This window comes from Schistocerca americana, chromosome 2, assembly GCF_021461395.2.
Source record: "Schistocerca americana isolate TAMUIC-IGC-003095 chromosome 2, iqSchAmer2.1, whole genome shotgun sequence".
NCBI classification, from domain to species: Eukaryota; Metazoa; Arthropoda; class Insecta; order Orthoptera; family Acrididae; genus Schistocerca; species Schistocerca americana.
In genome coordinates this window covers 834354360-834376563 of record NC_060120.1, presented here as the reverse complement: position 1 = coordinate 834376563, position 22204 = coordinate 834354360, and the positions used below count along the sequence as shown (strand labels likewise).

General features: G+C 37.4%; 1 protein-coding gene across 1 annotated transcript in view; it reads left to right on the top strand.

Annotated features, from left to right (window-relative positions):
- The first annotated feature begins 4057 nt into the window (after positions 1-4057).
- LOC124594468 (ankyrin-1-like) overlaps positions 4058-22204 on the top strand; it is a 196879-nt gene continuing 178732 nt past the window's right edge. Inside the window, exon 1 of the mRNA XM_047132842.1 lies at positions 4058-4156. Within this exon, the coding sequence (XP_046988798.1) occupies positions 4058-4156 (99 nt within the window). The remainder of the gene's footprint in view (positions 4157-22204) is intronic.

The following is a 22204-nucleotide window of genomic DNA, read 5'->3' as shown; positions in this document are numbered from 1 at the left end:
CCAGTTATCATTTTTTGCCCACCTCTGATACTGAGTCTAGCCCAAGCAATCTCACATGCAGCTTCAGTTACTATCTCGGTGGATACGAGATTCTTGCCTGCTGTGAGAAATACACCACCTCCATTTCTGTACTTAGTATTATGTGAGCCTCACTACTTTTCCTGAGTGCTTCAAACTCCAGAACCTTGTTCTGAATGCTTAGCGAGTTTACCATCATCTGTGGGATATACTCCTTTCGCTCTCACATTGGTACTTCTGGGTTCCCTACGGCTATCGTTATCTGAACATGATGGAGAGTCGCCTTGTGTAAAAAACCCTTGTGTGCACCCCACACACAGTCAACTACCTGAGTAGCACCCTCTTATGTATAGTGAACGCCCGAGGACCCACAGCTCTCAACCCTATCTTGTAGGCCAAAGAAGTCGCAGCCTCGCTTGTCACAGAACCTTTGAAGTATCTGGTCCAGTCCTTCAACTCGACTCAGAACCAGAGGGCCACGATCGTTCCTGGGGACAATGCTACAAATTGTGATCTTCGTTGAAACTCCATGCACAAGGCTGGTCTTCCAAACCTTCTCTGCTGTCGCTGGAATGACCCAAGTATGACCTCGGAACCCACACAACAGGCATCATTTGTTCCAACGTGCTTCACAATCTGCAGTTAGTTGCATCTTCTTAATGGCTGCTCAATGGCCCCTTCAACGTATTGAATGAGGCCCCCAGGAATACCCACTGGGTGCACCTAGTACCCTTTCCTGTCCCTTGCTGCCATTTCCCTAAATGGTACCATCATTCGCTGTATGTTTGAACTGCCGACGATTAATAGACCCTACCCTTTTCTGTTTGCCTCCTCTCGACATTAGACAAACTAGGTTTCCTCCACACAGGTGAAGTGAGTCCTACTGGTTCAGTTTCAGTTTCAGTGAAAGACAGATTCTCAAATTTGTGGGATGGAGGGATTAGTACGACACCCTGAGTCCTCCCTGGTCCCTGTCCACCTCTGTGCAGGATGACTAGATCCAACACTGAGACGCCACTCGCAGTCAAGTCGACGAGTAATGACAGATCCTGTACTTTCTGCAGAGGAGACAGACTCCACAGAATAGAGCAGTACGAGGTACCTCCAGTACTAGTATCACAGGCACACGATTCTCAGGAGCTCTTCCAACACCCCAAATGCGCAGCAGCTGCCAATCGTTTGACAGTAGTCAGGGCGATTTCCAGCTGTTTACAAAAGTCAACCAACCCACTCCGTGTTCAAGAATAGTTTTCACAGTGGGGCTGCAGTTTTGCTAACGCACTGTATTACAAGGCAGTGAACAAAGAACTTTAAATTAAGCCCACTGATTATCTTTTAATCAGTTGAGCTAAAAAGTTGCAAATTCCACAATTCTCAAAGGTAAGCTATTTCTCACATAACTCTGCAATGGAATTATTAGAACGAATGTTTTGAACGTGGACAGGCCTACTGTTCTCACAAACTTTAAAAGACGATAAATACGTTTAAGCCTACAAATGACGATAACAGAACAAGTTTATCGCGGCACTCGTGAATGTTCTAAATTACACAGTACATATCAAGATACATTTGGGTATTGATACAATCAATGAAAGGTAATGCAGAAGTGACGTGACAATAAAATATGCAAATCTAGCACTTCAAATCGGATCACGAATCATATACAGGGTGAGTCACCAAACATTACCGCTGGATATATTTCGTAAACCACATCAAATACTGACGAATCGATTCCACAGACCGAACGTGAGGAGAGGGGCTAGTGTAATTGGTTAACACAAACCATAAAAAAATGCACGGAAGTATGTTTCTTAACACAAACCTACGTTTTTTTAAATGGAACCCCGTTAGTTTTGTTAGCACATCTGAACATATAAACAAATACGTAATCAGTGCCGTTTGTTGCATTGTAAAATGTTAATTACATCCGGAGATATTGTAACATAAAGTTGACGCTTGAGTACCACTCCTCCGCTGTTCGATCGTGTGTATCAGAGAGCACCGAATTACGTAGGGATCCAAAGGGAACGGTGATGGACCTTAGGTACAGAAGAGACTGGAACAGCACATTACGTCCACATGCTAACACCTTTTTACTGGTCTTTTTCAATGACGCACATGTACCTTACCATGAGGGGTGAGGTGCACGTACACACGTGGTTTCCGTTTTCAATTACGGAGTGGAATAGAGTGTGTCCCGACATGTCAGGCCAATAGATGTTCAATGTGGTGGCCATCATTTGCTGCACACAATTGCAATCTCTGGCGTAATGAATGTCGTACACGCCGCAGTACATCTGGTGTAATGTCGCCGCAGGCTGCCACAATACGTTGTTTCATATCCTCTGGGCTTGTAGGCACATCACGGTACACATTCTCCTTTAACATATCCCACAGAAAGAAGTCCAGAGGTGTAAGATCAGGAGAATGGGCTGGCCAATTTATGCGTCCTCCACGTCCTATGAAACGCCCGTCGAACATTCTGTCAAGGGTCAGCCTAGTGTTAATTGCGGAATGTGCAGGTGCACCATCATGCTGATACCACATACGTCGACGCGTTTCCAGTGGGACGTTTTCGAGCAACGTTGTCAGATCATTCTGTAGAAACGCGATATATGTTGCAGCTGTTGGGGCCCCTGCAATGAAGTGAGGACCAATGAGGTGGTCGCCAATGATTCTGTACCATACATTTACAGTCCACGGTCGCCGTCGCTCTACCTGTCTGAGCCAGCGAGGATTGTCCACGGACCAGTAATGCATGTTCCGTAGATTCACTGCCCCGTGGTTTGTGAAACCCGCTTCATCGGTAAACAGGTAGAACTGCAACGCATTCTCCGTTAATGCCCATTGACAGAATTGCACTCGATGATTAAAGTCATCACCATGTAATTGCTGATGTAGCAACACTTGAAATGGGTGAAAGCGCTGACGATGCAGTATGCGCATGACACTACTTTGACTCAGTCCACCAGCTCTCGCAATGTCCCATGTTCTCATGTATGAGTTCATGGCAACAGCAGGAACACACCAGCTGCACCCGCTTCTCCTGTGACGGGCCTGATACGGACCCGTTTGCGTGCTACGACCATACCTGTTGCATACAGTTGGCGGTAGATGTTTTGCAATGTGTGGCACGTTGGATGCTCTCTGTCCGGGTACCGTTCTGCATACACCCTGCAGGCTTCAGCAGCATTTCGTCGACACTCGCCATAGATGAGTATCATCTCTGCCTTTTCAGAGTTCGAATACACCATGGTCACAGTTCCTACAACACTACACTATCACAGACGTCTGGTAACACGGTGTACTACAGTTGGTCTGCATGCGGAGATGAATGCAGAATAACAATAGCAGCAAGCGCTACATGCGGACACTGCGACAGCTAGACCAAACAACAACAGTGCACTACATCCACACTCGTAAACACGGTCGTCATCGTAAACATGTCCCTGCAGATGCTGCTCGCTGACCGTGGCCCGTGTTTGTTACAACATGCAACTGAACGTCGGAGGTTTCAAGCGTCAACTTTAGGTTACATTACCTCCGGATGTAATTAACATTTTACAATGCAAAAAACGGCACTGATTACGTATTTGTTTATATGTTCAGATGTGCTAACAAAACTAACGTGGTTCCATTTAAAAAAACGTAGATTTGTGTTAAAAAACATACTTCCGCGCATTTTTGTATGGTTTGTATTAAACAATTACACTAGTCCCTCTTCTCACGTTCGGTCTGTGGAATCGATTCGTCAGTATTTGATGTGGTTTACGAAATATATCCAGCGGTAACGTTAGGTGACTCACCCTGTATATGCAGTCATATAAAAAGGAAAATTCGAAGTCGGCAGTTATATACAAATAAACATGCATACTGCGCGGTTTTCTCACTTATCTGTTTCTGTACACACTTCTACACTGGCTTTTGGGTTTGTTGCTTTTTGAAGGTAAAACTTAATCACAAGATAATTACTTACCATTGCCTCATTTAGCAACAAATGCTTTGTATGCAGACATTTACTGAGGAAATTTGCGAAGCTATGACATTGGTGATTATTAAAGCTCTTAATCATTGCCAGATTCAACGATTGTCAGCTGAAATGGAGAGTGATTATGCAGATCTTCTGCTGCATAACAAGGTAAGTTAGTTATTAATAGGAAATGTATCGCTACCTTATTATCAAAGATGAAAGCATTCCTCCTTGACAAGTGTGCTCACTTTCCAGAACTAAAGAGCGATCACTGGATCCAATAATTTTACTTCATAGTAGACATTACGTCTCATCTAAATAAACTTAATTGTAAACTATTGGGGAGCACAATGTCTCCTTTGTTAGAAAATATATTTGTTCAAAAAAGTATTCTCTCTTTTTCTTCAAAATTTTGAAACAGAAACACTGATTCACTTTCCAATCTGTTTGAAACATCACCAAGGAAATAATTTTGTATTTCATAAAAACAAATTTAAAATGTGGGGGAAGCTTTTGTCAATGGGTTTCAGGAATTCAGAAACAACAAAGCGACATTAGCCTTTGTTAACAAAAATGCTTAATTCTGCTGTAACGAAATTAAATTTTTCTCTCATTAATAATGACGTTGGCAACTTTGAAATGCAATTGTTTGATGTAAATAACAGGGAATTGTAAAGTTCGAAATTTGAATGTCTTAAATATCATGTTGAAATATTGACAAAAAAAGAAAACAAATGTCTACTTAGTCCACAGCGTAAGTGGTCTCCTATGAAAAGCTGGAGAAAGAAGATCTATTGATTTTTAACACCTGGAACTGTAGAATGTTTTTGTAGGCTCTGACACACTAATGCAATCTTAAAATATATTCTGTATTTTATAAATAACACAACTGCTTTAAAAAACTTTTTTAAAAATTTAGTATAACTAATTAACTAAACTGAGTTAATAATGTTAACTAATTACCTATTATTTACAATAATACCACCAATTAAAATAAACAACAGATTTCTAACTTCATTTACAACGTGGTTTTTACACAATAACTTGTTTTAGTAAACAAAAGTATGTCATTTTTAAAAATATTTCTCTGTGAAGGTAAGTAAATTAATTAAAATGTATTAGTAAAAAGTAAGTTATTTATAAAAATTTTAAACTGTCAGTGTATGTCCATTAATTAAAATGTATTAGTTAACAAAGTAAATTATTATAAAAAATCATATTGTGAATGAAAGTAAATAAATTAAAAAGTATTGGTTAACAAATTACATTATTTTAAAAAATCACATTGTGAACATAAGTAAATTAAATGAAATGTATTAGTTAACAAAAGTAAAATATATAAATTTATGACATGATTGTAAGACAGTAAAATGTATTAGTTAAAAAATAAGTACATTATTTTAAAAATTTTATATTGTGAACTCTATATCATGAAATTCATTATTTCTATTTTGAAGTTTTTTCATTCTGTTATATTTCAATTTCATTTGTCGCTTTTTAATTACTTCAAAATCAAAATCATCAATTAATTTATAAAATCTATTTGATAAAATAACTTAAAAATCATTATTGAGTTCTAGACAAAGTTGTTCTCCGTATCTAGTATTTAAATATTCACAATACAAAAAAATAATTTAATTAAGGTGAAAAACATGAAATATTCAAAATTCAAGTAAACGAAATAGTCCTCATGATAATAAAAGATAGACTGACTGCCATATGGTCATTGTAAGTTATTAAAAATGTAATAAATTTTTTTATATATAAAATTAATAAAACTACTCCTACATAAAATTAAAAAAAATTTATATTTAAAATATTTTCTATATTAATGGAAGCTTCTTACAAACTTCAAATAAAACACAAAAATTTTTGTATACAAAAGCTACAATCATTGAATAAAATAATCAAAGAAACAATTAAACTAATGGTCATAGAATTAAAATGAAAGATGAAAGTATTAAAGTAAAACAAGGAAGAATTAATATAAAAGATGAAATAATAAAATCAAAAGATGTTCAAATTGAAAATAAGGATACTTATTTAACAACTAAATGAGTGTTAAACTAAATAGTAAGCTAAATTGTTAACTAATTATTTAAAAAACTAATTGCTTAAAAACTAATTTTTTAAATTGGTTGTTTAAATATATAGTCAAGTAATCCTTTTGAAAAACTAATTGCTTGTTAAATTAAATAGTAATCTCAATCTTTTAAAAACTATATATTTAAAAACTAACTGATTTTTAAACTAAATAGCAAACTGATTCTTTTACAAAACTAATTGTTTAAAAACTTATTGATTGTTAAATTGAATAGGAAACTAATTCTTCATAAAATTACTTGAACTTTATTTATCCAATCGTTATGTGAATTATCAAAATCTAACCATTTAACTTAAACATGTATAATACATGTGGTTGTTTTGTTTTTGTAGTTTTTGTTTGTATAAATTTCCTTTTATGTCTTTAATTAATATTTAATTGGATTAGAATATATAACATCTTCAATTTCAAATATTTCTGATGACCAATTTAGCTTTATATCGTTTTTCAGAAAGATTTTTAAGTTTAGTAATTTTAACTTTATCACATTTTTTTAAACATAGCATTTTCATTAAGTATAATGTTAATTATTTTTAAATTTTTCATTAACTTCTATTGGTTTCATTTTTAGTATAGAAGGTTTTGTGTTATTGTATTCATCACATCGATTTCTTAAAAAATTTAACCATTTGTAATTTCCCTGTAAAGCAAATTTCTTCCACATTTTTTCCTTTTAGTGTTCTGTTAAATCGTTCAACAACAGATGCTTTTAATTCTGAAAAATTTGAATAATATTAATGTTATATTTCTTCATTAATTCTTGAAAATGTTTCTTATAAAATTCTTTACCATTATCTGTTTGTAAGTTATTTGGCTTTCTAACTATTAACATTCTTTGAAAAGCATGAACTATATTTTTAGCTTCTTTATTTTTAATAGGAGCAGCAAATGCATATTTTGAAAAAACATCATTTATTGTTCATAAATATTTATAACATTTGTCTATTTTTGAAATTCCTTTTGAACTACCTGAATCCATTTCAACTAGTTCAGCTTGTCATAAATTATTTATACCAAAAGAAACAACATTTCTTCTTTTTAAAATTCTTTCCAATTGGTTTATTAAGTCATTAATTATATTTTCACGAATATTATTTAATCCTTCACCATTTACAATTTTTTTTTAAATTTATTTTTTAGATTTACAAAAGATTCTTTGTGTTCCATTTTTAGTTGTTACTTTATGCGGATTATGTGTTTCTGTAAACTTTTTACTTTTCAAACAATAAATATAATCATCTTTAAGAACTAAATGTGAATTATGATTATTCATTTATATAGATCAAAAATCTATTAAATTTTTAATTATTTCACTAAACAGAATTATATTTACATCTACAGGAATAGTTTTAATGGAATCTATTAATGTTAGAGTTATAAAACTTGTGTACCTTTATTGATTGATTACTATTATTTATTGAATATAGCTTATTAGTTACACTTACTATTATATCAAAATCATCAACGTTTAAATCTCTATTTATATTTTTACCAACAATGATAATCCTTTTATGTATGAAGTCATAGTCAAAATTGTATACTTATTTTTCACCATTTATCAAAGCACTCGCGTCTGACGTTGCTGGCATAGCCCATTAACGCCAAATTTCTTCACACTGTCCTAACGGATATGTTCGTTGTGGATCTGACGTTGATTTCTGTGGTTATTTCATGCAATGTTGCTTGCCTACAAGAACTGACTACTCTACGCAAACACCCTCGGCCACTGCATTGTCTGTGATGAGAGGTAATGCCTGAAATGTGGTATTCTCGGCTCTCTCTTAACACTGCGGATCTCGGAATACTGAATTCCCTAACGAGTTCCGCAATGGAATGTCCCATGTGTCCAGCTTCAACTACCATTCCGCGTTCAAAGTCTGTTAATTCCCGTCGTGCAGCCATAATCAAGTCGGAAACCTTTTCACATTGATCACCTAAGTAAAAATGACAGCTCTGCCTTGTGTACACGATACTACCGGCATACATACGAAGGTCATTCAATAAGTAATGCCCCACATTTTTTTTTTAAAAGCCATTAATATACATTAACAAACGTCCTTGTTGGCGCTTCACATTTGATGTTTGTTCTGTGCGCCAGTGAAGGTTCAAACCCTTCTGGAGGATGGCAGAGCCATAGTACAGTGTCAAAGTGGCATCTGCATACGGCTCACATTACAAGCAGCATGCTGTTACTGAGTTCCTGTGTGCAGAAAACGGACCCATGGCAAACATACATAAACGTTTGTGTACAGTACACGGTGATGCTGCAGTTGATTGGAGTACAGTTGGGCGATGGGTAAAGAAAGTTATAGCCTCAGGAAATGCATAAACAGAGCTCATGATCAGCCATGCTCGGGATGTCCTGTCACAGCCACTGCCGAAGACAGGCTAAATCGTGCTGATGCCATTATTCGTGCTGACAGGCACATCACAACTCAACAGTTGGCTCCACAGTTGTTGGTCAGCATTGGAAATGCGTCTGCATTGATCGAGACTGTCCGATATTCAAAGAGGTGCTCACGATGGCTTTTGCGAATGCTCACAACGGACCACAAGATTCAAAGAAGGGCTATTTCATTTCAACTTTTGGAGCGTTTTGAGACCGACAAGGAGCACACTTTGAGGGTGACGATTGTGTCAGTCATGCTGTGAAAACATGGCTGTGAAAACAAGGCTACGCCTATAGGACAAGAGCTTTTACCAGCAGGGAATACATGCTCTTCCATAGAACTTGATGGAGACTACATAGAAAAATAGGACACGGACAAGACTTGCTGATATATGTTGTCACCAAATTCTGACTCTTAACAATAAATATGTTCTGAGAAAAAAAAATGTGGCCCACTACTTATTGAACGACCCTCGTATATACGTATATCGCTATCCCATGACTCTTCTCACTACAGTGTAACATACAGAAAAGAAAAAAAACAAACACCACATTTGCAAACCAGTTCATATAACAGTATCAGCACCATACTGGTATAAAACCCAAATAATCTGTAAGCAGCTTATACCCACTCCAACACATTCCAAAAAAGATCCATTACAGTGACAATAAACAGAAGTACGCCCGTCTTCTCACTCGAACAAATTGTTTTTTGAAGTTATAATTTACGCCTAAAATTTCCAATAAAAATGTTGCTTACTTGCGGTGTCCCACAAACCTGTGGTTTCAGCCACTAGATTTCAAATCACATCCTGGTTATGAATTTGCCCCAAGCTCACCCTGGTTTGGACTAAACTTAGCAGGTTCTAACAGTCCATATTCTGTGTGGGAGAACATCAGTTGATTTGAACAAAGGAAACAAACTGATCTGAATGTCACCGATTGTCATCCAAAGTCTGTACATTTGGATGATGAGGTCGGCTACAGCGTGACCGTGCATGTAGTCTGGTGGTGGGCATGGGGGTAGTGGTGAGTGTGGTAAGACATCCTGTGAAACGATACTAAATGCTTTAGCTGAAAACTATCTAGCACAAATATTTCGGAACCCCAATCAAGATGGAAATGTATTGGACCTAATGAGACAAAAAGAACTGATCTCTTTGAGGATGTCCACATCGAAACTGGTATCGGTGACCATGATGCGGTTGTGGCAACATTGATTACCAAAGTACAAAGGACAACTAATCAACCAGAGAGATATTACATGTTCAGTAAACTATATAAAAAAGAGTAGTGCCATATCTCAATGAGGAAATTGAAACATTCAGCACAGGGCTGGAGCATGTAGAGGAATTATGGCTCAAGTTTAAAAGAATAATTGACAATGCCCTTGTTAGACATGTACCTGTAAAATAATTCATAATGGGAGGGACACTCCATGCTATTCATTCACTGTAAAGAAACTTCCAAAGAAACAGAGAATACTGCATAATAGGTGCAAAAAAAGCTTAGGAGCATAGATACTGGATGATACGCGTTTGGCTTTCAAGAGAGCAATGCGAGAAGTCTTCAGTGACTGCCGTAGTAGCATGGTGTCAACTGATCTTTCACAAAAGCCAAATAGTAAAGGCTGTTAGTGGCACCAAAGTCAGTGTCCAGTCCCTAGCGAATGAGACGGGAACTGAAATTAAGGGTAGCAAAGCAGAAGCTGAAACGCTTGATTCTGTTTTCAAATATTCCTTTGCAAAGTGAGCACCAGCAGTATTGCCCCAATTTAATCCTCGTACGACTGAAAAGATGAGTGAAATCAGCGTTAGTGTCAGTGGTGTTGAGAAGTAGTTGAAATCATTAAAACTGAACGAAGTTCCAGGGCCCGATGGAATCCCTGTCAGATTCCATATTGAATTTTCGGCCGAGTTAGCCCCTCTTTTAACTACAATCTATCGTAGGTCCCTCGAAGAAAAAACTGTGCCCTGTAGTTGGAAGGAAGCACAAGTCACCACCCTCCACAAGAAGGATAGCAGAAGTGATCCACAAAACTACCGTCCAGTGTCTTAGAACATATTTTGAGCTTATTGAACAAAATGTACCCCTCCATGCCAACCAGCACGGATTCTGAAAATATCCATCAAGTGAAACTCAAAAAATGGCTCTGAGCACTATGAGACTTAACATCTAAGGTCATCAGTCCCCTAGAACTTAGAACTACTTAAACCTAACTAACCTAAGGACATCACACACATCCATGCCCGAGGCAGGATTCGAACCTGCGACCGTAGCGGTCGCGCGGTTCCAGACAGAAGCGCCTAGAACCACTCGGCCACAGCGGCCGGCCATGTGAAACTCAGCTCGTACTTTTCTTACATGACATACTGAAAGCTTTGAATCATGGCAGTCAGGTAATGCAATATTTCTTGATTTCAGAAAAACATTTGGCTCAGTACCACACCTACCCTTATTGTCAAAAGTACGATCATATGGGATACAAAGTGAAATTTCGATTAAGAACATTTTGATAGGGGGTATGCAGCATGTTGTCTGTGATGGAGAGTCACTGGCAGATGTAGAAGTAACTTCAGGTGTGCCCCAATCCCCCAATAACTATGTTGGAAAACATCCACTATGTGAACTCAACTCGCACTTTTCTTACATGACATACTGAAAGCTTTGAATCATGGCAGTCAGGTAATGCAATATTTCTTGATTTCAGAAAAACATTTGGCTCAGTACCACACCTACCCTTATTGTCAAAAGTACGATCATATGGGATACAAAGTGAAATTTCGATTAAGAACATTTTGATAGGGGGTATGCAGCATGTTGTCTGTGATGGAGAGTCACTGGCAGATGTAGAAGTAACTTCAGGTGTGCCCCAATCCCCCAATAACTATGTTGGAAAACATCCACTATGTGAACTCAACTCGCACTTTTCTTACATGACATACTAAAAGCTTTGGAGCAAGGCTGTCAGGTACTTGCAGTTTACCTTGATTTCCGAAAAGCATTTAACTCAATACCACACCTACGGCTATTGGTAAAAATACGGTCATATGAGGCATCAACTGAATTTTTAGCTAGCACTTTTTGGTAGGATGAACACAGCATGTTATCTTGTGTTGAGAGTCAACGTCACATATGGAAGTAACTTTGAGTATGCTACAGGGAAGTGTGCTGGGATCCTTGCTGCTCATGTTATATATTAATTACCTTGCGGACAATATTAATGATAACCTCCGACTTGTTGCAGGCGATGTAGATATCTACTGTATAATGAAGTACTGTCTGAAATAAAATGTATAAATATTCAGTCAGATTTTGATAAGATTTCAAAGTGGCGCAAATATCGGCAACTTGCTTTAAATGTTCAGAAATGTAAAATTGCGCACTTCACAAAACGTAAAACTGTAGTATCCTATGACTATAATATCAAAGAGCAACTGTTGGAAGCGACCAACTCGTAGAAATACCTGGACGAAACACTTTGTAGAGATATGAAATGGAACGATCACATAGGCTCAGTAGTCGGTAAAGCAGGTGGTAGAATTCCGTTTATTGGTATAATACTGAGGAAGTGCAGTCAATCTACAACGGATATTGCTTACATATCACTCGTGCAAGCCGTTCTAGAATATTGCTAAAATGTATGAGACTCATACCAAATAGGACTAACAGGGGTATTCAACGCATACAGAGAAGAGCAGCACGAATGGTCACAGGTTTCCCGTGGGAAAGCGTCGCAGAGATTTTGAAGAAACTGAACTGGAAGCTCTGGAAGATAGACGTAACTGCCCCAAGAAAGTCTACTAACAAAGTTTCAAAAACAGGCTTTAAATGGTGGTTGTACAAATATACTACAACACCTATATTGCTCACATAGATATCGTGAAGACAAGATTAGCATAATTATTACAACGCACACAGAGGCATTCAAACCATCTCTCTTCCCGCGCTCCATAAGTGATTGGAACGAGTACAATGGCATGTACCCCCTGCCACGCACTTCAGGGAGGTTTCCATAGTGTAGATGAAGAATGAAGACGTATATGTAATGGCGCACTGATTTGAAAAGATCGTCCATCTTCGGCCGATGTCGCCCGTCGGCGGAAACAACAGACAGATTCCTGTTCCACTGCGACCGCAGCCGTAAGAAGCACAATCGCCATCTGTTGGGGAAAGCGCGAGGCGTTTGCCAGCAGACAAGTGGCGACGGCTCCCGGTAGATTGCGAGCACATATTCTGAAAAGGTCGGACGTCACTTTTTGCTTACGGATTTGTAGTATCACTGATTCCTGTACATTTACCGAGAATAAACTTGTATACAATTGTTAATCGCACGAATTACTTTACTTCAGTTGGATGTACCTGTTGATATCACTAAAGGGATTCACCCTGTACACATTTTTTTTAAACAGATCTACTTGTCCACAGCGGCGTTCCTATTTGACCATGAAGTTTAATAAAGGGAGTTGCCATGACGTCACAAACTTGAAGCCGACGGTCGTCATGTTAGTATGCCCAAATATTAGCTTCCTGTGGAAGTGTTTTGATAAAAAATGGGAGCTTGCAAAATTTGTAGCTGTGCTAGTCGTCCTGTTTATAATCTAAAGAGTGAAGGAATCACATTTCATTCGTAAGCGGATTCAAGCGAGATTTTTTAAATTCCGCACATGACTTTTTGTTGCACTGGTTACTGTAGTGGTTCAATTTCTGTCATTTGAATTTAGACTTCTGGAAAATCACTCTTGTGAACGCTGTGTAAAGGAAAGACTAGAAACCAACCAAACATGGCGCCATACGAGTATGTTCTCATCATTTCTGGGTAGACAACATTGACTGAATATCAGTTTCGTCAGTCCATATTAAGAAAAATGCTGGATTATGAAAGCAACATTTTCATATCAAATATTTCTCTTCTTGGTGTTTAGAAACGTAGGCCTATAACAAATAGAAAGTTTCATTAATGAGGCGATATGTGTAGTATTATTGGATCAAATAGGCACTTAAGACAAAAAAATGGTTTCCTGATGCTGAGTTACTCACAAAAGCACTGTATCATTTACTGTTTAAAATAACCGTTGCGAGTAGACGACAGAAATTAAGAACAAGAAGTGATCGTCCGCTACCGTTTTAAACAAACTAACATGGCGGTACCAACTTCAAAGAAGCGTACAGCATAAGACCTGTTTCGCCCGTATGCAGTTGCACTCGGTTGGCTTCGTTTTCCGTTGCAACGCACACATACAAGGTTCTCAAACGACTCATATTAGGTTTTATGTTATCTCCCGTATACCGGCTCAGTAGTGATCACGGAGAGAAGTCAAGCTGTTGCCATTTTGTTTCTCTATAGAAGAATAAATAAAAAGCAAAGGAGGAATACCAGAATTCACTGAGACACCCTCTCATCGCTTTACAGAAGGAATTTAGAGCATTCTATACGATTTTCCCGAAGTTGCGAGACCATGAATACATTTTTTTAATTACTTCAGGATGTCGACATCATTTGATGAATTACAGGTGCTAAAGGACCGTCTTCTACGGTAAGATACATTTATAAGGGAATGTAATCAACCGTTTACTGTATTGTAATTTGATATGTAAGGTATTTTAATAAATGTCATGTTTTTTTTTTTTTTTATTTTCAAAGCACAACGTTTTCATTTCGTCAAAATAGCGGAAAATTTACCAGTTTTCCTAGGTAATATGGCTCTTACTCGACAAAAATCAGTTATTCAGTACTTAGTGATGCTAAATCTATCAAAGTCGTTGACAATTTCTTCCTGTGTCTTAAATTAATCCTTATGTCTTTCACAAGTTTTGCCCCACAGCACTGGATTGATTGCACAACAGAAATCAGCTGAGCCACGTCAACATCTGGTAAAATGTTCACTTTTTTAGAAAAAAGTGACCAAAAATAAGAGATAATTTTTAAAGAGATCTACTGGCTGACAGGTTGAAGCAGAAACTGAACCGAGCGTGTGTGAACGCCTCGATTGCTGTCTGCTTGCCCCTTATAGAAACCTGATGAAACTTGTTCGTGTCGAGGGAATATTCGGTGCTCTACTGTTTCTGTTAGACACTGAATAGAAACCGAAGCATCGTTTCACACTTGTCGGCTGTGACCGAACATATGTGTGGAACAGACTAGCGCTGTAGCGTCATCTCCCCTTATTATACCTCAATGTATTTGACCAGCACTGTTGCGGGTACGTATCTTACCAATGTAGAAGTATAGTAGCCTATTAATATTTCAGTGTGGCTTTTCAGTGTTATTTTGCGATAGTAGCAGCTTGGCTACTTCTGTAAGGAAGTTTTTCTTGCTTCTGTATTCCTAAGATGGTTTAGTGTCTCAAATGTTGGTGAACCTGTATGGCGTACATCTTTTATATGAGTGCTTGTGTGGGGAGAACGTCAGTTTGGATGCGACAGTGTGGAGTGTTGTCCGGAGGGTAGTGCGCGTGTGTGACAGTGCGGTGTTTCTCCGTGTTAGTCTCCGCGACATATTCTGTGAACAATGTTCGCGAGCGACAGCAAGACAGAGCAACTCCACGCAGCAGTAGCTTTCGGCGACTTGCAAGCTGTCTTGCGAATGCTGGCGGAAGGAGCAGACGCCGATGCAGCAGACTGTTTTAAGGTACGACCGCTCCACATTGCTGCGGAGCAAGGCCATTTGGAAATTATTAAAGCGCTTCTCGAAAAGGGCTGTGATGTAAATGCAGAAGCATCTGCCCCTTCTCCAGTGGGGGTCCTTGAAAGGGGTCTGACGCCGTTACATTCAGCGGCCAGAATTGCTGACCCAAACATCGCGCAAACTTTGATCACTGCAGGCGCTAATGTTAATGCCAAGAGTAGTTCCAGAGTATATCCGTTACACCTTGCAGCACACCACGGACATTTGCCTGTAGTGAAGGCACTGATTTCGGCGAATGCAGACGTGAATGCCGGGGACAACGTCAGGAAAGACACACCGCTAATTGTCGCTGTGACGCAGAATTTCGAAGACGTAGCCGAATTTCTTGTGCAAAGCGGTGCTGTTGTAAATGCCAGAAATTCGGAGCGTTCGACACCACTACATTTCGCAGCAAAAAAGGGAAATATCAAAATAACAAAGCTGCTGCTCCAGAATAAGGCCGCGATTAACGCAAAGAATGGAGAAGGCTCCACTGCATTGCACTTGGCCGTACAAAATAGACACACCGCAGTAAGTCAGTTTTTGATAAACAGTGGGGCAGATGTGAATGTGAGAGATAACGACGGATGGACGCCATTGCTTAGTGTAGCACAGAGCGAAAACTCAGCAGAAATCGCCACACTTTTGATTGCGAAAGGTGCTAGCGTGAATACGAGGGACAGGACTGGAACAACACCCTTACACCTTGCTGCACGTAACAATTTCACTGCTGTAGTAAACATCCTGATCGAAAGCAAAGCTGACGTTAATGTCACTAATAATCGAATGTGGACGCCACTGCATAGCGCCGCCTACGAGGGCCATCTGGATACCATAAAAATTCTTATCGCTAGGGGTGCAGAAGTTGATGTGAAGACTCACGAGCTAACTACACCATTGCATTTCGCAGCAGACTACTGTAACGTCGAAGTCGTTAAATACCTTTTGGTAAAAGGAGCCAAAGTCAGTGCAGTTGATCACAGAAAATGGACGCCACTTCACTTTGCAGCACATCAGGGTCCCATCCAAGTCCTTCTCAAAGAGTCGGGACTATCGAGTGCACAGATGCAGGCCTCTAAACTGAATACCATGAGAGCTCTCATCGAAAACGGAGCAGATATAAATGCAAGGGGACTCCATAATGAAACAGCTCTCTATGTTACTGTACAGTGTGATGAACCTGTCGTTGCAAGATGGCTGTTAGAAAATGGTGCACATTATGATGTGAAGACTGCCCCCTACTTAGGTAACATGACCGTCTCAGAGACTGCTGCGATGAAAAGGAACGAGAATATAAATGCCTTATTGCGTGCTACTGAAGCGCTATTTCAAGCTCTGAAAAAATCAAAGTGTGCTGAAATTGAAAAATGTATTCAGGATGGGGCACCAGTCAACAGCAGCAGTGTGAAGTATGGAACACCGCTTATCCATGCATCTTGGAAAGGACATTTGGCCGTTGTTAATGTTTTGCTTAAAAATGGTGCTGATATTAATTTGAGCAACAGTAATGGCGTTACTCCACTACATTACGCAGCAAAATTTGGCCATCATGAAATACTGTGCGCCTTATTGCAAAATGGTGCAGTATACAATGCAAGAACCAAAATAGGTAAAAAGACGCCACTACATTTCGCCGAAGAAGGAGGAAAAAAAGAAGTTGCAGAGACTCTAAAATTGATTGAATGTATGTTCATTAGAATAAGCGGGAACGATAACACAGTGATAAAAGAGTTAAACGAATTAAAAGTGATAAAATATGCAGAATTTTTTGCCATAAAAAACTGCAAGAATGAAAACAAAGAAACCATCACAGAAATAGCTTCAAGAAATGGATATGAAGAACTTTGTGAATTGTTTTGTGATTTGTAATGGAGAAGAATACATGTTTATTATTCATTTATATCAGTGAATATTCTGACAGAAGTAGTTCAAATTATGTGAACTGATATTCATTTTCTGTTATTTTGCACACTGTCAAAGTATATTTTAGTGTTTTTGTAATCACAATTTTGTCTGTTATTTCCATATGTATTTTATGTTCTCTCTCAGCTCACTGTTAGAAGAATGTGAAGATGCCATGATAAGTGTGTCAAATATTTCTTGTCAAACCACACAAGGCCAGAACAGAACATCAGCTATACAATTTGTTAACTGTGAGAAACGTGTTCAAGATGACATTTAATAATGAACGAACTTTCGTTTTTAAGATGTATTTTAAAATAACAGAAAATTATTCATTTATTGAAATAACTATATGGGATGCTGCTAAGATATATACTGCAGTTGATATTTGTAAACTATTTGGATTTATGACTCTCGTTTTATAATAACTGAATGAAGATTTCGGGCATTTCTACAGCAAATAAAAAATCAGAAATTTTAAATTTTAAATAAAAAATAATGGTCTGTATGTAAGAAAAAATTTGGACTAAAATGTATGGTTACTTGAGTTACAGGATAGAAAAAAATAATTTGTATTTAGTCTATGCATATTTGTAAACTGTATAGGTCTAAGCTTTACTTGTGTTTATGAAATCTACTCACAACTTTCTAGCAGCTTTTGTTGTATTTGCACCACCTAAAGTACTTTTATAATAAAATATGAAACCAACTGAGAACATCCAATTAATGTGCTTACACATATAGAACTTGCACAGTTTAAATAAACGGCTACTGGTAATATTGAAAATAGGTACAATGCCCATAACTGTATGATTTGGAATCATTACTGAGGCACAAATAACAGAAGTAATGATTAAAAGTGAAAATGGAAAAAGTGGCATAATGGATACAAAGGGGAACATAATCAAAGCATACCTCAATATTTCTCATTTTTTATTTATGTACAGCTATATATAACTTGCTGACTGCTGCACGCCTAGTGATGGATGTTTCATTGCCAGGTCAGGCACATGGCGTTAGGCATGAGGCTCTACTGTGGCTGCCAGAGCCACATGACATCAGACATATTGTTCTGCTGTGTTGGCTGTGGCGATACAGCAGTCAATGTGTCAAATAAGAGTTTTTTGCCATTAAATGCCTAAAATTTTTTATTATTACTCTTTCTTAATTGTGATACCAGTTTGCAGAAACCATCAGATTATGAGGACAATTAATTAAAATTAATATGTAGGTGAATACAGCGAGGGGTGGTACAGTTTGGTGGGCTTAAAACCTTTTGAGTAGCCAACTATGTTAGTTCATTATAACTTGGTTTTATTATCCATCTGTACATGAAAGAATTATGCAAATGTGGTTTGATGTAGTGTTTGAACATTGACTACTTCTGGTAGCTCCCAGTACAGACTACCAAATTTTCTCTCTCTCTTTCTCTTTGCCTCTCTCCCTCTTTCTCTTCTTCTTTTACACAAACTAAATTTAACACAGTTAAAGTAGGAGAAAATACACTATTATGGGAAAAGTGGAATAACTGTTTCCTCAAGTGTATTAACTAACTGGTCTTTAACTCCTATTGTTAGTTCACACTTAGAAAAAAATTTTATAGTTATCAATACATGTACCTATAAAAGCCTGTTCAAGTGATCACTGCTACTTGTCATGCAGCCAATAATGTTGAATACCTGATCACAAGATTTGGAACTCACCTCAAATTTTGACAAAGGCATACAGTTTACATGGAAATTAACAATGTATCTTCCATTGTGATTCTGTAAATTGCAGCTCATCTGATCATATCATCATTCAGGAAATGTACTCGAAAGTGAGTGTAGGAAATGTAAGGTCTCTAAAGATACATAGTTAAAAAATTGAAACAATACTATCACTATTTGGTGTTGCTGAATACAAACATTATTTACTTCACCTATATTGCCCCTGAATTTAATTATTTGTTTTGGTACTATGACATCTCATACAGATATAGGACATATCAACAGAAAATAGAGGGGGTTTAGTTAGTTTCATGTTCCACAGATCACTTGCACAATAAATTGTAGTGGGGTTGAACAAGTAATATCACATTCATATCAGAAATTAATTTGTAAATATGGCTCCATTCGTGCGTTTTTTAAATACACAAATGTGAGTTAGTAATTCCTACTCACCACCGTTAACAAATAAAAATAATAGAAATTCATCTACAGAATAGAAGGAATTGTCAAGGAGAAACTTACAGTGTGTTTTCAAATTTTTCTCCACTGTCTGTCTGATATTTTGCATCACTGGGCAATCACTGGGCATCATATTCATATCAGAAATTAATTTGTAAATATGGCTCCATTCATGTGTTTTTTTAAATATACAAATGTGAGTTAGTAATTCGTACCCACCACCATTTACACATAAAAATAATAGAAATTCATCTACAGAATAGAAGGAATTGTCAAGGAGAAACTTACAGTGTGTTTTCAAATTTTTCTCCACTGTCTGTCTGATATTTTGCATCACTGGGCATCATATTCATATCAGAAATTAATTTGTAAATATGGCTCCATTCATGTGTTTTTTTAAATATACAAATGTGAGTTAGTAATTCCTACCCACCACCATTTACACATAAAAATAATAGAAATTCATCTACAGAATAGAAGAAATTGTCAAGGAGAAACTTCCAGTGTGTTTTCAAATTTTGCTCCACTGTCTGTCAGATATTTTACATCACTGGGCAAATGATCAAACATTTTAGTTACAGTATTGAGAACTCCTTTCTGTGCTAAAGACACCCTGAATGTGGAGTAATGTATTTCACTTATCTCTTCTCATATTGTAATTATATCCATTATTGTTCCTTTTGAACTGCAGTGGATTATTTACAACAATTTTGTAAGGGAAAAAATATACTGTGAAGTGTTAGTGAAAATGCCCAACTTCTTACACAGATGTCAACAAGATGATCTTGGGTGAGCACCACATATTACTATTACAAGATGGTTTTTAGCAACGTACATTCCCTTTCCTAACGATGAGTTTCCCAAAACATTATTCCATTTGACACTATTAAATGAAAATATCTAAATTACTGATTTCCCTCCCCTCAAGATTTCCAATGACACTAAGAGCTTATATGGCTGAGCTAAGTTGCTTTAAGAGTTTCAAAATGCGCATTTTCCAATTTAAATTCTTGTTGATATGGGCACCTCAAACTTGAGAGTGAGACAATTCGCAGAAAACCAGACAGTGATACTTTAAAGAAATTCATCTACAGTTTCTTCTGTTGCTGTATGTATGCTTGGATTGATTGCAATAATAATGTTATCTGCAAAAAGAACTAGTTCTGCTTGTTGTATGGAAGACTGCTTACATGTTTGATGGACAATTGCTGACCTATGTTTGTATCTTAAGGAACTCCATAAGTGATTTCTCTTCAGTCAGAAGAATCTCCCCTGATTACTTTGGCTAAATTACTAAGCTCAATTTCCTGCATTTTTTATTAGATATTGCATCATCCATTGTATGGCTGTATCATCGACTCTGTAAGTCATCAGTTTACCTAAGAGAATACTGTGATTTATACAATCATATGCCTTGGATTGGTCGCAGAAAATATCAACTGCCAACTCTTCTTAGCTGCAAACTGTGATTTACTCAGGATATTATTGTTGCTCAGTTGGGATACTATTCTAGAATACACCACCCTGTCAAAAATTTTGGGAAATGATGTCAGTAGTGAAACAGGATGATAGTTAATTACATCTTTCCTATCACCTTTCTTATAGAGGGGTTGAACAACACCATATTTCAATCACTCTGGACAAAATGCCTTGAGTTAGTGCTGTATTGCATATTTCAGTTAAGGTAGGGCTTGTTATACAGGAACATGTTTTTGGTACTCTGTTGGAAACATCATCAAATCCAGATGAACTTTTTTTCTTTTTTTTTTTGAGAGAATATATAATTTTCTTAATTTTAGAAGGAGAAGCTGGTCATACATTCTTATGATGGAATTTTATGAGAGTTGCTTTTTCTACATACTGCTGTGATTTTTTTTCTTGAACTGTTGTCCCTATACTTTGTACTGTACAATATTTAAGAAATGATTACTAAACGTATGTGCTACATGTGACACATTGTTTATAGGCCTTCCATTTAATTTAACAGAGATGTTAGCTTGTTCTGTAGCCAATTGTCCTGTCTCTCATTTCAGCACTTTCCATATAGTCTAAGTTTGCTGTCGGAATTTCTGATCTATGACATAAAGTGCATGTTCCTTGAGTTTTTAACAACTTTTCTAAGTAATTTTGAGTAGTGTGCAACTGCTGCAGGGTCTTTACTTGTTCTTGTCAAGAGATACTTTCCCTTTTACAAGATATTTTAGTCCCTCTAGTGAGCCATGGTTTCTTACGTAGCAGTTTGCTGTCCTTTCTGATCAGGTTATGTGGAAAACTATTTTCAAATAATGATATGAATTTATGATGGAATGGAACAAATTTTACTTCAGCATTTGGTTCATTATAGATTTCATCTTAGATCATCTCCTGCAAACCACTCTTAAAATATTTGCTCCTGGGTCATTAATTATTCTATCTGATGTCCAATGACGAATTTCCGTGCTGTAAGAGCATATGTTACTGAGTAAACAGTTATTTTGTTGCTTCGGGCTTCATTATTAGAACGTTATCTACACTGCTTCCATAAGTCTATCCGCAACGGCAAACTCCGCGTGTCTCGCATTGCGGGGCGCATAAAGTTAACGTCACATTCATGTCGCTGTAAAAGATAGGGGCAGGGATTCACTGTCAGTGGCTGCAGTAATCTTGGGAGGCGCGATTCTACATTATTACAAGTAAAACAATGAAATGAATTACTTATATTAAATACAATTAAATACACTGTACTCAGCAATATCACAGAAGCTGCTGCAAACGTTTACCTCTTTCTTGTCTCATCCGTTTTCTTTGGGTTATTTGATACACAAATGTTTTAACCACGCCCCCGAAAGAAATTCAGTGAGCGCAGGGGTCAAATACCTTTAGTAATTACTCGGTCTCCAAAGATTTAATATAAAAGTCGTAAGGACTGGTGTACCGTATGAGCAGTAGCGTTGTCTTGTTAGAAAATGAATGACTGATCTCATTTTCATTCAGCAGGGCAATAAAT